The sequence below is a fragment of the Acanthisitta chloris genome, unplaced genomic scaffold (genome assembly GCF_000695815.1).
Source record: "Acanthisitta chloris isolate BGI_N310 unplaced genomic scaffold, ASM69581v1 scaffold11280, whole genome shotgun sequence".
Lineage (NCBI taxonomy): Eukaryota > Metazoa > Chordata > Aves > Passeriformes > Acanthisittidae > Acanthisitta > Acanthisitta chloris.
The window spans coordinates 11,427-28,968 of NW_008652234.1; the positions used below are offsets into that span (position 1 = coordinate 11,427).

General features: G+C 38.5%; 1 protein-coding gene across 1 annotated transcript in view; it reads right to left on the reverse strand.

The window, feature by feature from the left end:
- Positions 1-17,542, reverse strand: part of LOC103804006 (cullin-1) — a gene marked incomplete at its 3' end in the record, with an annotated part of 30,776 nt that overhangs the window by 10,869 nt on the left and 2,365 nt on the right. Inside the window, exons 2-6 of the mRNA XM_009076595.1 lie at positions 6,185-6,359; positions 4,717-4,884; positions 3,619-3,669; positions 2,598-2,688; positions 1,731-1,894 (exon numbers count right to left, since the gene is read on the reverse strand). Of these exons, the coding sequence (XP_009074843.1) occupies positions 1,731-1,894; positions 2,598-2,688; positions 3,619-3,669; positions 4,717-4,884; positions 6,185-6,359 (649 nt within the window). The remainder of the gene's footprint in view (positions 1-1,730; positions 1,895-2,597; positions 2,689-3,618; positions 3,670-4,716; positions 4,885-6,184; positions 6,360-17,542) is intronic.

Genomic DNA, 17,542 nt, shown 5'->3' on the forward strand with positions numbered 1-17,542 from the left:
ACTCATGAGTTCTGGCCTGAGAAGAAAAATTCACAGTCCTTCTAAACTCAGCAAGTCTGCCTGTATAACTACATACATAAATCCTAACCCTAAGACTTCATTGAGTATTCTACAAGAAATGACCACAATTCTACTATAACATGGTAACACTGATGTTATGCTGGTATGCACTAAGGTACTCCAACAGTTGTTTCTTAATTTTGCAATGCTATTTGTCCCTAATCAGAATTCAATGTACAGTGCCTTAGTGAGAATGTCAAGAGTACCATCAGCAGATTACTCCATTTGTAGTTTATGCTTCCAACAGATTACTTATAAGACCTTATAACTACTATAAGTAAATGCCAAGACTGCCCAAATAGCTTGTACACAAACTCTAGTATAATAATTTCAGCAGAGACTTAAGGCCAGACTTAACACTGCCTTCAGATAGCTTTATATGTGCTTTCAGCTTCAACATCAGCTCCAAGCAAAGCGAGTTGCTCTTTTATGGATTTTTGAAGCCTTGAGGATTGTTTGGGGTACTAACAAGTTATTTCTACTTGCCACTAATCTCCAGTTCTTGAAATAGCAATGACCTTCAGACAGCTTTTTACTATCCTGTCCCAAGGAAGTCTGGATGAGCCAGACATTCAGGTTATGAATGACTGAAATCCCCTTACTCTCTTTTTATACATATATTAGGATGAAAGTAAAGACAAGAAACTGAAAGGGAAGTAGCAAAAAATAATTAATTTGACAACAGAAAAGTAAACAGGGTTAAGTCTGGTAATTACTGGGCAACCATCCCCAATAGACTAAAGGCAGGATTCATTTTACTGTGTATTTCTAGGACTTCCTCCACCACCATCTCACCCCTTTTCTTTTTTTTTTTTTTGGTAGGAGGGGGGAAAGGGAGGGAGGGAGGGAATAGTGCATTGATTTGAATGCCAAGAGTCAGAGATGATGTGCTCTGTGCTAAAAAGCATTATAAAAAGGATACTGCATGGAGGGATGTGTACCTGCATATCACATACTCAAAAATCTCTCATTTTTTAACTAAGCTGAAAGGGAAAAAACAAGCAGCAATTCAGAAAGTGAAGAAATGTGCTGAGAAATTTATATAAGGCAGCACTTGTCCAAGATGGAACATAACCCATCTATTTCACATGCAGTAAGACTGACCCAATAACCAGGCTAGAAATAGTCAATGTTTATCCTACTTGCTCTTACTTGCCCTGTCTGGGATTCCCGAAACCAGAGACCAGTTAAGAATTTAAATCTGGCCTCTGTTGATGAGAAGTACTGAGTAGGGTTCATTACATTAAAACATTCAGAGAGAATTAAAGCTAATTAATGATCTATTTCCTCAGCCAGTTTGCTCAGGAGGAGACCTTAATAAATGTGTCAACACACAGTTCCCTTGTACACGAACACTAAACTTGTAGTTTTAAAGCAGAATTACAGTGTATTGAAGTCTAACAAAATCTGAATTAATTTTAACATTCTCTTCTGTTTTGTCCATTAAGAAAGTTTCAAACTTTCACTGTACTTACTGAAATGCACTAAGGAGACCAACTTCAGACCAGACAAACACGAAGCAAATCACTACAGGGAAAAAGAACTAACTGTTCAGTAAAAGAACCAGCATTTTAAGAAACTGATTAAAGTCTAAAATTTATATTACTTTACCTCTAAAAACACCTGTATCCGGAAAAAAACCATAAACCAAAGCTGATTAAGTAACTTACCTTCTTCATGTACTCTGTGACTGGGTTCTGTTGCAAGAATTCAGTACTTTCTCGTGTATAAAATCTCTCTGTGTCAGCAAGAAACTGAGATTCAAAGGATTCTTTATAGACAGTTAGTGTAGGGCCTTTTGCAAATGCATCATCTTCATTCAGCCCCAGCTCCACTACAGGAAAACAAACAAAAAAGACCAAGCAATGACAAAATTGCTTTTTATGATGTAGCCTCTTGCAAGCAAACAAATACACTCCTTCTAACTTAGATGAAGGTAGTCAATTGCAACTATATCAGCACCCCTTTTAAAAACATACATTGATCTTGCATTTATAAAGTAACCAGCACAAGGCATTACTCATGCAAACGCACTTTTGGATAAATTTCTTAAATAGACTATAGGATTTGGAAAACCTCACTATCTCAAAAGCTAGTTCAAATTCTACTTCCGTTTTTCCCTCTTAGAATTCCAGATTATATGCTTTTGTTTTTATTAGTGAAACTGGTCAATAATCTGGATGGCAAAACTCTTAGTATCACACAAATGGGAAAAAACAACCCCACTCCACTTTGTAAACTACTATGCTTTCCCCCTTCCAGATTTAGCTCCTAAATAACTGATTCGCAAGCAAGGAACACTCTTGGTTATCAGTTGCACTTTGAAGCTTTACAAATTCAGTATAACCAACTCTAACTGTATCAAGTGTCAGTACAAATATGAAGTTAAACAGTACATAACTGCATTTATGTTACTGTACAAAAAATCTTCCCTGGACATCCAAGGAGGTGGGATGTTACTTCTGGGATTTGATAAGGTGTATATATATATATATTTGTTTTAGTAAGTAATAGAACCTTAAAGAAATCTCATTTACCATAGGATTGCACAACTCCACTGATCAGCCTTGTATTGATAGTTTCACCATTTCTCTCCTTTTCAATCAATTTCAACACTGCATTTGTTACCTTAGAAAAGAGAGATTAAAAGTAAGTCAGGTACAGAGAAAGTAGCTAGCAGGTCAAGCACAGTATTTAATCAAGAGTGTATTCCTATATTCAAGACAAGTCAAGCCCCTTGAGAACATTTAAGGAGATCTGAACATATAAAATTCCTACAGAGTACACTACACCTTTAAGTTACACAACACAATTATAGTCTTTTTAGTAGTGAGCTGTGTACAGGTATGAAAGTCCTTAGTCCTTTTTAAAACATTTATTTCAAAAAGCACTTTCTAAGCCAAACTTCTGTTAGTTTTATATACGTGAAATACAAGAAAACTCTGTAGCAAGAGCTGAACCACATGTTCTTTACACAAATAATCTGCTGCAACTACTTCATCATGAAGTATAGGTAAATAAGTGAAACATACATAAAAATTGTGACAGTGTCTTGTTATATATTTATGCTGATTAACTAATTTAAAATATTTGGTTGACCTGAATCTCCTAGGCATCAGTGTAAATTTAACAGCTCATAGTAACATTTAGAAGAGATCAAAACCTCAGCTTGTCACTTTCTGTTTTCATACAATCTTGATTCCCAAACCTTAAGACATGACTGTCAGCCTCTCTCTACTCCTGCCTAGCTTAGAAACAGCTGAAATGGCTACTTCAGTGAAGATGAGTCCCCTTAGCTTTTTTTTTTTAAAAAAAAAGGCCAAGGATGCTCTCTCAGCAAAGTTAGAACAGAACAGTCTCAAGGTTCAATCACACACACTGAGAAAGTCCCATTCCCTCATATATTTACCTTTTTTAACATCACAAAGGAGAAGCAAAAGGCTCCCTTTCTGGCTCTGTGCCCCCCATCCTCCAAATTCTCCTTGAAGCAGTTACTAACAATACATAAAATTAACCTTATAAAATAACACTATAGTTATAATATATTTATATATATACCTGCTTATTTAATGGCCTGAATAAGCAGTCTCTCCAGGTCACCAAGGCAAGCTAGAAGCAAAGGAAGGGAGATTAAAGATGCAATAAAGAAAGTATTTACATATACACACATATATGCAGGATAACTCCTTAAGGAAAGCCGATATAGAACACTTAATAACCAGAATTTTGAAAATTATTGTACTTTGGCACACACATTTCTCATGCAACAAGACTGTTTCATACTAAAATTACCACTTTCTTTATTACTAACTCTACCTAAGATGTGCCCTTTTCTGGCAGTGATCCACTGCCAACTCTGAAAACTAACAAAACCCACAAGTTACTTTGACAACATACAACTTTTTTGGTAGGCAAGTTTCAGGCTGACACAGTTGCTTAGCATTAGGCTAATGAAGTTAAGAGGGAGGGAACTAAGAATACCAACTGTTTTTCTACCATATGCAAGGTTATTTTAGTGAAGCAGTAAAACAGCACATCACTTTCCTAGTGCTTCACCAGCAAGGACAATTATCCTTTATTTTTTTAAAAAAAAAGTACTTTTAAGTTATCTGAGACACAGAACTTCTGCTGAGTTCTTATTTATTTTTTACTAAGTTATGTACAAAAAATTTATCAGAATCACATATCAATCTTTCAGAACTGTACCAAAATAACTTACACTACAAACCAAATGTTGATTGAATTTTAGCAGCTTGGATGCTAAAAAATTTGTAGAGATGTATTGAAGTCACCAGAAAAAAACCCCAGCAATTTACTTCTTCATTCAGTATTTGAAATGCTTGGCTGAATTCTAAGTGGAATGACAAGGACACTCTGGTGCACACAGATAACAGCATAAGCAGCAAATATTTAGAAACAGACAACCCTCAACAGTAATACTGCTAGCCCCAATACACATGAGACAGATTGAACATCTCACAGGTTTTGGAATTTTTACAAACAGATTGAGGTAAAAGTAGACAATATACTGGAAAGGGGGGAGATTTTCACTTTGCCCACGTCTTCTACGAACTTCCTTCAAGATTCAAAGAGCAATCTGCAGGATGATAATGACAGATGGAAGGGATAAATCACTCACTTCAAAAAGCTACTTACTGAATAAATTTCATATATTCCTTTACGACCTTCATCACACTCACGACGAACCCAGTGTCGATTGAGGTAGGCACATATCCCATTCAATACTTTGCTTGAAAACCTGTAATCTTCCCACTGCTGAGTGTAGAATTTCAGCACACTCTCATCCATCAAATCTTCACCATCCTGAAATAACAGTTTCCCAGTATTGTTGGGTAATTTTAAGGTACAACCAAGATATATGAGGGTGTACAAACAGACTGTGTAATAAATCTACACCATACAAAGTATTTATAGTAAACACAGGACTCAGACTTACTTCTACATTAATAAAACAGAAATCCAGTATGAGATTTTGAAATTAAAATGCTGGGGAAAAAAAATACACAGCAAAGACAAAGCTCCAGAAAGACACCCTTGACCCCCCTGTGGGAAAGAGCAAGAGGGCACCACATTAGAATCATGCAACACTGATGCGTGTGCTGGGCAAAACATGCCAGTGCAATAGTAATGTATTCAATGTGACAACCTTCATAATATGTATCACCCACTCCCACTGCTGCTCCTTGGGGAGCTGAAACCAGCGAGTGGGGATGGGGTCTTCTCTAGGACCCTGTCAGGTGGTAAATGAAGCCCCATATTCTTGGAACTGGGTATGACATAATATTTGTTCTTGTTACAGAAATAAATAAAACCAAACCAAAACAAACAAAAACCCCAAACAACAACAACAACAAAAAAGCAAACAAAACCAAACCCATAAAAAACCCAAAACAAAACAGAAAAAAGAAGATAAAGTTATAAAGTTCAAGTATCTTTTCAAACTGGACCACTACAGCTTGAATGGACAAGGGAATAAAACCACGAGTGCATTCTGGAATGTATTCTGCATTCAGATGACTGAGGTCCAGACACCTGAATTTGTGCAGCTTCATAAATGAATTACACAGTAGACTTGAAAGGATACCAAGAATTCTTTTACTATTGCTCATAACTAAAATCCCAACAGTTAAAAGCATAGTCCCTTTAAAAAAATAACTGGGAACCATTCTGTTACAACGCAAGCCAACACGCAGCTCTAATAGTAGTGTATTTATTAAATTAAAATAATGGCTGCCATCAGGCATTTTCAACATTACAGTACTCATTTTTCTACATTACTGATATGCTCAGTAATTGCTTGCACAATCTAGCTGTTCTTGTTGAAGTACAGGCCAGCTTAAGATGGCACCTAGCATCACTTCTATAAAACACAGGAACACTACTTTGGTTTGAAGAGGAAAAGCAGGTCACAGGTACACTTATTCACTGATCTATGCTTGAGGAAAAGCCCACAAAACATTCTAATCACTAATGGAGACAAAAGCAAATTTCAAGATCAATTTACTTCCAGTGGCTGCATACACCTCTACGTTTGTTGATACAAGCTCTTCTCTACCCAGCCCATATTAATACAAATACGGATCAATCTCATGTCCCATCTTACCTTAAGGAGATTTGTCAAGTAGTTCTTCAGAAATTCTTTTAGTCGTTTGTACAATTCCAAGCCAACAAACTGAGCACCTCCAGGTGTCTGACCCTTTTTTGATTTAGAAGGGGGCACTCCAGCTCCCCGTGCTTGATTAGACTGGTGTACACTGGTACAGTAGTTATAAACATGACTGACAGGAAAGTTAAGGAACACATATGTACCAGAATAAAACATTAAAAATACAATGAAAACCAACGTTAATTTCAATAAGCTATTATTTATACTACCGTGAAGGACTTAAACATAATACATTACAAGATGCATTAGCCCACATCAAATCAAACCAAACCTAAGAAAATAAAATAATTTTCAGCAGAATTATCTGCAGCAAAAATGTGTCAAGACTGCTGGGGGCAAGTACTAACCCCAACATTAAATTTACGTAACACTTACTTAACAAGACTACCAGGAAAACAAAGCAGTGGAATTTGCTGATAAGATTATTTTCAAGGTTTAAATGGAATTTATTTGATGTATTTTATTGGCTTCTACAAATACATAGGCTTTCATTTGAACTAGAAGAAATTTCAACACTAGCCCCAAGCAACATTCAGTAGTTGAAAACACAGAGAATATTTTTGCATTCTTTCAAACACATTCCTTTATAAAACATTTGGTCACTTAACACTGGCAGACAGGGGACAAACCTGGAAAGCAGTAATGGTGAGACACACACACACATTTAAATGCACACCGTAAGATGTGATTCACTAAAACCCAATTCTAAGCTACAAGCATAATCCCAACATTCAAGTGTAAAAGCATAGAATCATAGAATTGTTTAGGCTAGAAAAGACCTCTAAGATGAATCCAATCATCAACCTAGCACCACCAAATCCACCGCTAAACCATGTGCCTAATCACCATGTGTATGGGTGTTTTAAATACCTCCAGAGACAGTGATTACATCACTTCCCTGAGCATACCATTCCAATGCTTGACAACCCTTATAATGAAGAATTTTTTCCTAATACCCAATCTAAACCTTCCCTGATGTAACTCGGGTCTGTTTCCTCCTGTCCTACAGCTTTATACATGGGTGAAGAGACCAACCCCACCTGGCTATGACCTCATTTTCAGGTAGTTGTAGATAGTGATAAGGTCTTCCCTGAGCCTCCTTCTCTTCAGGTTTAACACCCCCAGCTCCTTCAGGCACTCCTCATCAGACTCGTGCTCCATACCCTTCACCAGCTTTATTGCCCTTCTCTGGACATGCTTCAGCACAATGTCTTTCTTGTAGTGAGGGGCTCAAAAGTGAGAACACAGGATTTGAGGTGCAGCCTCACCAGTGCTCAGTACAGGGCGACTTGGCTAGTCCTGCTGGTCACACTATTTCTGATACAGGCAAGAATGTCACTGTCCTTGACCACTTGGGCACAGTCAGCTCATGTCCAGCTGCTGTCAACGAGCACCCCCAGGTCCAGGAGGAAACCTCCAGCCACTTTTCCAGACACTCTTACTCCAGCCTCCAATGCTGCATGGGGTTGTTGCGATCCAAGTGCAGCACCCGGTACTTCACCTTGTTGAATTTCCTACCACTGACATCAGCCTTTGATCCCATCTCTCCAGATCCCTCTGCAGAGCCTTCCCACCCTCCAGCAGATCAACACCCAACTTGGTGTCATCTGCAAACTGACTGAGAGTGCACTTGATCCCCTCATCCCAGTCACTGTTGAAGACATTAAACAAAACTGGCCCCAGTACAGAGCCCTAGGGAAGAACACTTGTGACCTGTTTGTTCCCCATGCCACATGCACTGATGTAGATGCACTTAAGTTGAGCTATTGATCCTACCACTTTGGGGGGGGGGCAAGAAGTCCTAACCTATGTGACCAGGCAATTTTGTGGTTTTTAACACATCAATGACCCTTTCATCTTTTCAGCTGGATGGACGTCCATCCCCTACCTCCACTGAGATGGCAGACTGAAGGACCTTATTATCACACCATCCCTCAAACACTGGCATGCTGCCCCCTGGTTTTATTCTTTTTCCCCTTCAAATCTAGTATAAAGCTCTCTCAGTGAGCCCTGCTAACTCCTGTGCAAAGAGATACTTTGACCCCTTTGAGACAGGTGTACCCGGTCTATTGCCAGCAAGTCTGGTGTCATATAAACCAACCATGACTAAAAAAAAAAATAATCAGAATTCTGACAGTGACACCAGGCTCAGAGCCATGTATTGAACTGACAGCTCTTCCTGTTTCTTTCCTCATCATTCCCCACAACTGGAAGGAGAGAGGAGAAAACTACTTATGCTCCTGATCCCTTAACCAGTCATCCCAAGGCCTTGAAGTGTCTCTTGAGTACCCTCAGACTTCTTGTTGCAACATCATCGCCGTCTACCTGAAAAATCTGAGGGTCATACCAGGGTAAGACGCCTTCTCTTCACATCTTTAAGGCAGGATTCAGGGAGGTAGCAGAAAACCCTAAGAAGTGGTAGCAATAATTTTCCTTCTCATACTAATACAGCCAGGAAGACTTGCTGTAACTGTTAATACAACATTTCAAGAAAACATTATGTTTTCTGATATAAAACATTCAAATATTCAGAATTCTTCCAAAGTACTAAGTGGAAGTCACATGCACAAAACACTTCAAATAAGAAAGCATCCTGAAAGAAACTGCATTCCTTGAGCAAGAGAAATAAACAAACTTGGTACCACCCAAACTGATTTGCTGAGGACTCAGATCTGAAAATTAAAAAATCACCCTAATGACTCACATAGCAAACCATCATCCAACAGGAATGAAGGTACTGAGCACTCAAGCTTGTACTGACAATCCAAAGGCAGGCTTTTGAGTCACATCACTTGTTAGAGAACACCATAGTAACCAATCCAGAAGGTTTAATTGGGTTTTACTTTGTGTTTTAACATAAGTGGGCCCAGCTTTAACCACTAGACAGGTTTCCTCCCCCGTACACAATGTATTAAGAAATTAATATGTTGCAGAGATTTGACTCTTACCTTTCCTTCTGGAAAGTCCAGTACAATATAATGGAAGACATCAGCACAACTAAATACCAAAGGAATTAGAAACCACAAATATATGATGCATTACAGTAATTATAAACAGACTTGTCTCTAGTATTTAAACAGCAAAGCTCAAGCAGAAAAATCACTTAAAATATCCAGTTAACTTCCTTGTAATTAATTTTAAAACAAAGCTTCACAGACAGATCATATCCTTAAACTGGGTTTAAGGATCAGAGCAGCCCAAATGCCACCAGGAACAAGTCTCATGGCCTTTGTGCCAAAGGAAAGCCTGCTCACAGTCTGTACTCACATACTTGTTCAGAAAGTCATCGTGCTCTGTGCAAAGAAGTAATGCCCTTTGTCTAAGATTAACCCTTTGAGAAAACATACAGCATACATTTATTTTTTATCTCTTAACCTCATCCAGGTGCCAAATAATTAAATTTCCCACGATACCAACCAATAACATAAAAACTTCATTTGTGTTGAATTGAAGCAATTGAACTTTTAATCAGCCTCTTATCTCTATCAGCCACTTATTTCCTGGACATTAATGATTTCTTCCACCTCCTAGTTATTTGTTTGTTCAAATTCCCTGGCACTGTTGCTGCTTTTACCATCTACACTTTGATTTCAGAATTCTCTGTTCCAGTGAGGAATGCCACACAGCATAACAATCTTTCTCTAGCTACATAACTTACTTTCTTTTCACAAACAAGAAAAGCAGGGCCTACCTCACAGTTTAACTTTAAAATAGTTAATATAAGTTTCTCTAAATTGTGTATGGAAAACCTCTCCATCATGATACACACAATTTAGGGCTGATTCATAAATACCCAGTTGGCAGTCTTGTCTCTTTTTTCCCCTCTCTTATCCCAAGTAGCTTTCCTAAAAGCAAGCCTAAAAATAAAACAACTGTCCACATGATGGGTAATTCTTGCAGTTTGGAGAATACTGCTTGATAAAAAACATTCTTACTGTTCTTCTTGACAAAAAAATCACAACAGCATTGAGAAAAATAAAGGACCAAAGTTAGAAGACATAGATCTTTTTCCAACCCCATATTAAACCCAGTATTCCTTGTAAAGTAAATGTTGAGAGAGACTCAGACCTTTGTGCCTGAAAGCAATCATGTCAAGGCTGGAGCAAAAGTAATGCTAGTAATGCCCATCTTTACTTTATATTCTGGCTTGAAACTTGATAGCCAAAGTGTCCAAGACAACAGCACTTTTCAAATGCTCCAGTTCAGGCATCCTATACAAGTCAAACTGAAGCTAGTTTGCCTGTGCAGAAGGCAGTCTGCAGATGTAAATAACTTTTTGACATATTATACATAAAAGAATGCTCCCTCACACTTTGTTTACAATCTGTGTCCCCATCTGCTAAAGCCAGTCACTGTCAGAAAGACTGACACACTCAAAACAAAATCAGATTTGTGCTGCTTACAACAAAGTATGTGACAGTCCATCTGAGAATCACAAGGGGAACACTATGCAAAGAATTCTTAATTGCAGAAGGCAAAATAATCCCATCAATGCTACGTATGCTGGAAGCCATATACATATCCAAACAGCTATCAGGAAACATTTTTGTGGGTGTTTGTACAATTTTGCATACCAATTTGCATACTACAACAAGAAGATAAGTCAATTCATAAATAGAACAGTTTGTACCACAGTGAAGCTGTGCTGGTCCGCAAGCTTCTGGCTGCTGAACTTTGTATTTGGCCTAGCAGACAAACCATCTACAGGAGAAACAGATCAAGATCAATCTCCTCTAACCTGTACACCTTCCTCATAGTGAGGAAGAAATAACATTTACTTATCTAAACTAAAATTTGATGTAGAAGACTGCAAGGAAGTTTATAAAATGACTTAGCATTGTGCTGTTCAAGATGAAAGTTTTTTTCAGAACTATATTCTTCTCTGAAACTCTTCAAAATGGGATACAAAAAACAGCTAAAGACAAATTAAATTTACCACCTTTGTCTTCAGTATAATTTACATGACTTTTCACAGCCTTGGCTCAATTCATAAAGGTGGACAGAGTAAAGGAAAAAAAAGAAATCCTCTGCTGCCATGCCATAGTGAATATAAGTACTTGATAAGATCATTTCCACCTAAGGAAATTATACTAACCCAGAACCTACCTGGAGAGCTTACTTGCCACCTGTTTTCAGTAGCATGGGAACTAATGCAGGCAGCCACTCATTTGGACAGGGGAAGTAACAGCCTCAACAACTAACTGGTGTCCCTGTTCCCAGGTCCTTTGCTGAGCAGATCTGAACTTGTGTCCACACACGGGAAGTGAAACAGGCTCTTTCCGTACCAGCGCATGTATTTCATAAGCAACTATGCCATAAAAACCCAAGCTTGAGCTGTCAACTGTAATCTATCCTCCTCCTCAGAAAAGTACCTTAGTATTCCATAGAGCAATTTTTTTCCTTCAGGAGTAACTGCAAATAAATTATGTGAGGAAAATGATAAGTTTTGTAATTCAACACACCAGGAAAGCACTCAGACTTTACACTGATGGGTGCAAATTACTTGGTTTTGCATGAGTCTGTAGTCTTAATTTTTTTAATAAAGAAAACAGTTCTGCTGAGGTAATAACTTTGCCCCTTTTCAGCAGCACAGCTAGGTCCCCACAGTTCTTCAATCTTGCTCTGAAAAACTGACATAACTGGAAGAAGTTTGCTTGAGGAACAGATATGTAAAACTAAAGGGAACTGAAAGGGAAGCAGAATTAATACAACACAGCACAAAACTATAGTACAGAGACAAACACCCACAAAGCTTTTTAACAGGAGGAAGACCACAACAACAAGCCAAACAACTCCCTAATCAGAATTTCTCATTACTTCTGGTCTCTTTATTATAAAGATTAGTTTTAGGCCTAAATTTTGATATTTCACAGATGTTGAGCAATAGTTAACTCTGCTCTTAGTGTTCAACAGCTGGCCTACAGGAATAAATCGAGATTAGCTCCACTTTTGTCCAAAATTTGTATTTTCCTGGATTATACCAAAGGTACGCGAGAACACCATATAGGAAGTTACTGAAAATACTGGTAGGGAAATTGCTAGGAAAGATTATGGAATTTTCTTGTAAAACCACTTCTAATTCGAACAATACAGCTTATTATATTTACTAGAGAACAGCATTACATTATTTTCTTCAAAATTAACGCCATTCAACTCCTGTTAAAATCCACAAGATTAGGCTGTACGAACCTCACAAAGCCACCTCAGGCATAAGTCAAGCTGCTAAGAGAAGTGGACATGCCTATGTGACTTTAATGTTTCATAAGCCGAACAGATGAAGGAATTTTACACAAGTTTTTGAAATTATAAGGTTGTCAAAAAGCAATCGCTTTTCAGAACAAGTGCTTTAAAAACTCATTTTAGCTTTGTGAGGAGCAGCAGTAAACAAAAGCACCAGAAACCTTTCCAGGGAGGTATCAGCAAAAGCCTGTTTTAAGTATGTTCAGTTCATAGTCCAGTAAGAAAAGGCTACTCCCACAAAGCAGTTCAAAGAAAACAAGGAAACAAAATAAAATCCTGTCTCCAACCCCACACATTCACCACTTGTGCTACAAAGCAATTAAGTCTTTAGATCTCATTGACACATTTAAGTCTTTAGACTTGATACAGTTGCACTGCTAAACTATTCCCATTTTAGTTAGGGAAGGGCTGAGGCAGATAATGAAGGAGCTATTACAGGACCAGCCATGCAGCTGCTATGAAAATCCAGGCATAACTCAGCTCAGACACATTTCTAAAGTCTGAAATCAGAGAAACTTCCAGCAAAAGCCATCTAAAGACCAATATCTCTCCCTCTTCATGGCATAAATGCAAGAGAATCACAGAGAAGCACTGAGTTAGAAGGAAAACACAATTTTTCAAAGCCAAATGCATATACAACACGTGCAGTCTTTATGCCAGAAAGTGCAAGAACAACTGTAACTGAGGCTGCTTTTAAATTTAGCTTTCTTTGCATTGACGGTGGTTGGTTTTGTACAGAATATTATTGGTTACTATAAAAAGCAAGTAGAACAGCAAGGGATCATTGTGGAAGAGTACATAAAAAAGGAAATGATTGCACTAATATAAACATATTCTGCCCTTCTTACAAACTGAAGCAGCAATTTTTATAAATACACCAAACCCATACTATTATATGTACCTTTTTACACAAGAAGCAGCATATTATGTACCCTTCAAACATGTAAACAAACACATTTACTTCTAGGCTCATGTTCCAAACAAGCACGAACTGGCACATGAGAAATGCTATGAAGTAGCATGTTGAATATAAGCAGGACTAATACTAGCAGACAGCACAGGTTGCTTTGATGTATCCAAAGTGACCTTTAACAATCTGACATTTAAGGAAAAGGATGGTTTAGAGTGACAGAATCTCAAGAGAAAGTGGAACAGTTTCTGAGATTAAAAAAGTACATGCCCTAACACCTCAGTATCTTCTGTGCAGAAAAAGCATAATAATCTGTCCAGAAAAACCCCCAAGAACATACCATGCTGCCTAGTAACAACAGATGCATGTGATTAGAAAATAAAGACTTTCACAGTTTTAATATGCATCTCCTGATCTGAAATCCTACTAAAATACAGGAATTCAAGTGCAAGTCACTTGGAAAAAGACTGCAACAGGAGTAACTACAAAAGACCTGGGCAAACGGATGCCAAGAGAAGGGCTTTATGGTTTAGCTTGGGCAACATGTGCTACTGGCACTGAATCTATCCACAGGCAGAAAAAAAGGTTAAATATATTTATACATTTTATTTTATGCATAGACGGATTATCCTGAGTCATCTTGTGTATTTAAAATGTAAGCATACTATGCTTAATTATTTAATGTTTAGCACAGTATTTTCCTTTACCACTTGTGAGTATCTAAGAAAAAAACACCCATCTTACAAATGATTACAGTAACCTTTTGTGATGGGACAGTTACCTACATTTGGTCCCACGGATAATCAGTAACTACCACTTTGTTAAAATAAGTTAACAAAACTGATTCGCAATAAGCAAATTTTGAACCAAGAAAAGGATTTTTAATAAAATAATGAAATGTGACAACACCATAACCTTTCATTAAACTTACTTTAAAATGCTTAAAGCAATTATTTTAAGATTATGTTTAGTAAATCAAGACAGTGAAAGCACAAGTCTAAGCCAAAAAAGTTATTTTGGCATTTGAAATAAAAAACATGCACATACAAAATAAAACCACACAGCTAATCTTTGCATTCACCAATCATATCTGAAAACTGCTAAGTTCATGTCTGCCTGGATGAAGAAAATAAGTATTTCAGAAAGTAACTCATTTTTTGTCTAAGTCACTATGAAAAATTATGCTACTTGCAAGTTTTCTGACAGTCTAGTACATGGTCCAAGAATCTGCTTAAAATACGTAATACAAGAAAAGTAACAAAAATCCTTTCATTTTCTCCACTGCAGTTTAAATTCAAATATAAGCAAATCCCAATTCATCCTCTCATACCATGAGGCCTGACGAAAATAAATTGCAGACCCACCACATACCTAGTCTGAAAAACAGGCATCACCTTCTGCCAAATGAAAAAATAGCACAAAATCTATGAAAATTTCATTGTTGCCAAATGGAGTTAAAAGAGGTGGCCATAAAGACAAGTGACTTACAGCAATATAAATGAGTAAGTTAAGTAATTATAGTAATCAAACCAACAATTCAAACCAGAAACTCACAACATGCTACATGTAAGCACAGCTCTCTCTTGAACAGACTAACTGGAAGTTTCCTCCACAAAGACTAAATGCCACAAAGAGATGTTCTGTATACATATTCTGCTCTAACACTCCCATTTACAAGCTAGTCCTGTGGCTAACAGCCTCCAAACTAATTGTCACTAAATGAAAAATAAGGTAAACAGGCCCTTCCCTCTCAACACTAGTAGTGCTGTTAGGTCATCTGTTACTAGAAATCTAGTTAATTTTATTGACCATTTCTCTTTTCTGCATCAAGTCAATGCTTGGCATGTAATTCCATGCTAGCTTGCAATACAGCCTGTCAGATGATGTCAGTTACCACTGTAGGGGCTACTAGGTGTCTTCAGTACTAGAAAATACTTAATATCTTGGTAAGGGGCAGAAAGCATCCTGATATCATTTTCAACAATCTCACATATGGGAAAAAAACCCCAAACACCCAAACAATGAAACACACAAGAAAGAAACAGATGATCATTTGATCTGACAAAATAAGGTATCCTGCAATCAAAAGCACAAATAAATCTAAGTTCAAAAAAGTAGGGATGAGGATCTTGGTAGCCACCATTCAGAAACAAGATCTTTGGTTCACCTCTTCAGTATTCTCAAACCTAGAATACCCCTGGAATAATCAATTTGTTTCTTCTCCCACTGAAATGAAGCGGGAAAACCCACCTTAAGTTTGTGGCCTGTGCTCAGAGATTGAATCTAGTGTCTCACAAAAAGAGACACTCTGAACAAAGACAACAAGTGCAGGTATGATGCAGGTCCAAACAATTTGAACTGCATAACCATTCTAACTCTTTTCAGATTCACCTGACTAAGGCACAACAAAAACTTCTACATCTCCAATCAATTTTCACTGAAAAAATACAGACACAGGACTAAAGACAGGGTTGCTTGTGTGCATGGCTCTCCTCCTTTTATAAATTAGAGGGATGAAATGGAATCCACTTGGGAAGCAATATCCTGAAAAAAAAAAATGGGGTGGGGCAAGGAGGAAAAGGACCAAAGAGGATGAGGAAATGACTAATCTGTCCACTGCACAAGACCTAGCATCCTTGTAAGAAGGGCTGATCTTCAGACCAATTGCAGCTACAGCTGAAACTCATCTGCATCTGCTCTGCTTTCCAAACTAAGCTGTTTGATAGGCAAAGCTTCCTGAAATAAAACTCCATCAATCTACCACGCTCACTGTACATAGAAGCCTGAGCAAATACGCTGCCGTTACTGCACTTGAAAGGGGAATAAGCTTTCAATCACAACTTTTGAACACGGGCACTTGGTATTGGATGCAAAAATGCATTAACTTCATAGTAGACTAAAAATTCAGCCTAACCAGTGCAGAAGAGGATCACCCACCATAGAAGTGGATAAGGTTCGAGACCATCTCAGGAACCTGAATGTGCATAAGTCCATGGGTCCTGATGAGATGAGATCTCAGGTCCCGAGGGAACTGGCTGATGTAGTTGCTAAGCCACTATCTATAATTTTTGAGAAATCCTGGCAGTCAAGTGAAGTCCCTGATGACAGGGAAAAGGGAAATATAACCCCCACTTTTAAAAAGGGGAAAGCAGAAGAACCAGGGACCTACAGACCAGTCAGTCTCTCCTCTGTGCCAGGCAAGATCATAAAGTAGATTCTCCTGGAAGCTATGCTTAGGCACACGAAAAGCAAAGAGGTGACAGGTAATAACCAACATGGCTTTACTAGGGGCAAGTCATGCCTGATGAATTTGGTGGCCTTCTATGATGGGGCCACAGAATTTGTAGGTACGGGAAGAGCAACCGAAATCATCTACCTGGACTTATGCAAAGTGTTTGACACTGTCCTGCACAACATCCTTGTCTCTAAATTGGAGAGACATGGATTTGGTGGGTGGAGCACTCGGTGGATAACGAACTGGCTGGATGGTCACACACAGAGTTGTGGTCCAGGACTCATTGTCCATGTGGAGGCCAGTAAGGAGTAGTGTCCCTCAGGGGTTGGTGTTGGGGCCAATACTGTTCAACATCTTTGTTGGTGACATGGACAGTGGGATTGAGTGCACCCTCAGCAAGTTCACTGACAACACCAAGTTGTGTGGGGCAGTTGACATGCTGGAGGGAAGGGATGGGACATCCAGAGGGACCTTGACATGCAAACCTACTGAAGTTTAACAAAACGAAGTACAAGGACCTATATCTGGGCCATGACAATCCCAGGCACACCTACAGGTTGGGTGGGGAAGTAATTGAGACCAGCAATGAGGAGAAAGACTTGAGAGTGACAGTGGGCAAGAAACCCACAATGAGCCAGCAGTGAGTGCTAGCAGCCCAGAAAGCCAATCAAATCCTGGGCTGCATCAAAAGGAGTGTGGGCAGCAGGTCAAAAGAGGTGATTTCCCCCCTCTACTGCTCCTGCAAGATCCCACCTGGAATACTACATGCAGTTCTGGTGTCCTCAACATAAGAAGGACATGGAATTGATGGAGCAAGTCCAGAGGAGGCCATGAGGTTGATAAAAGGACTGGAGCATCTCCCCTATGAGGACAGGCTGAGGAAGTTGGGGCTGGTCACCCTGGAGAAGAG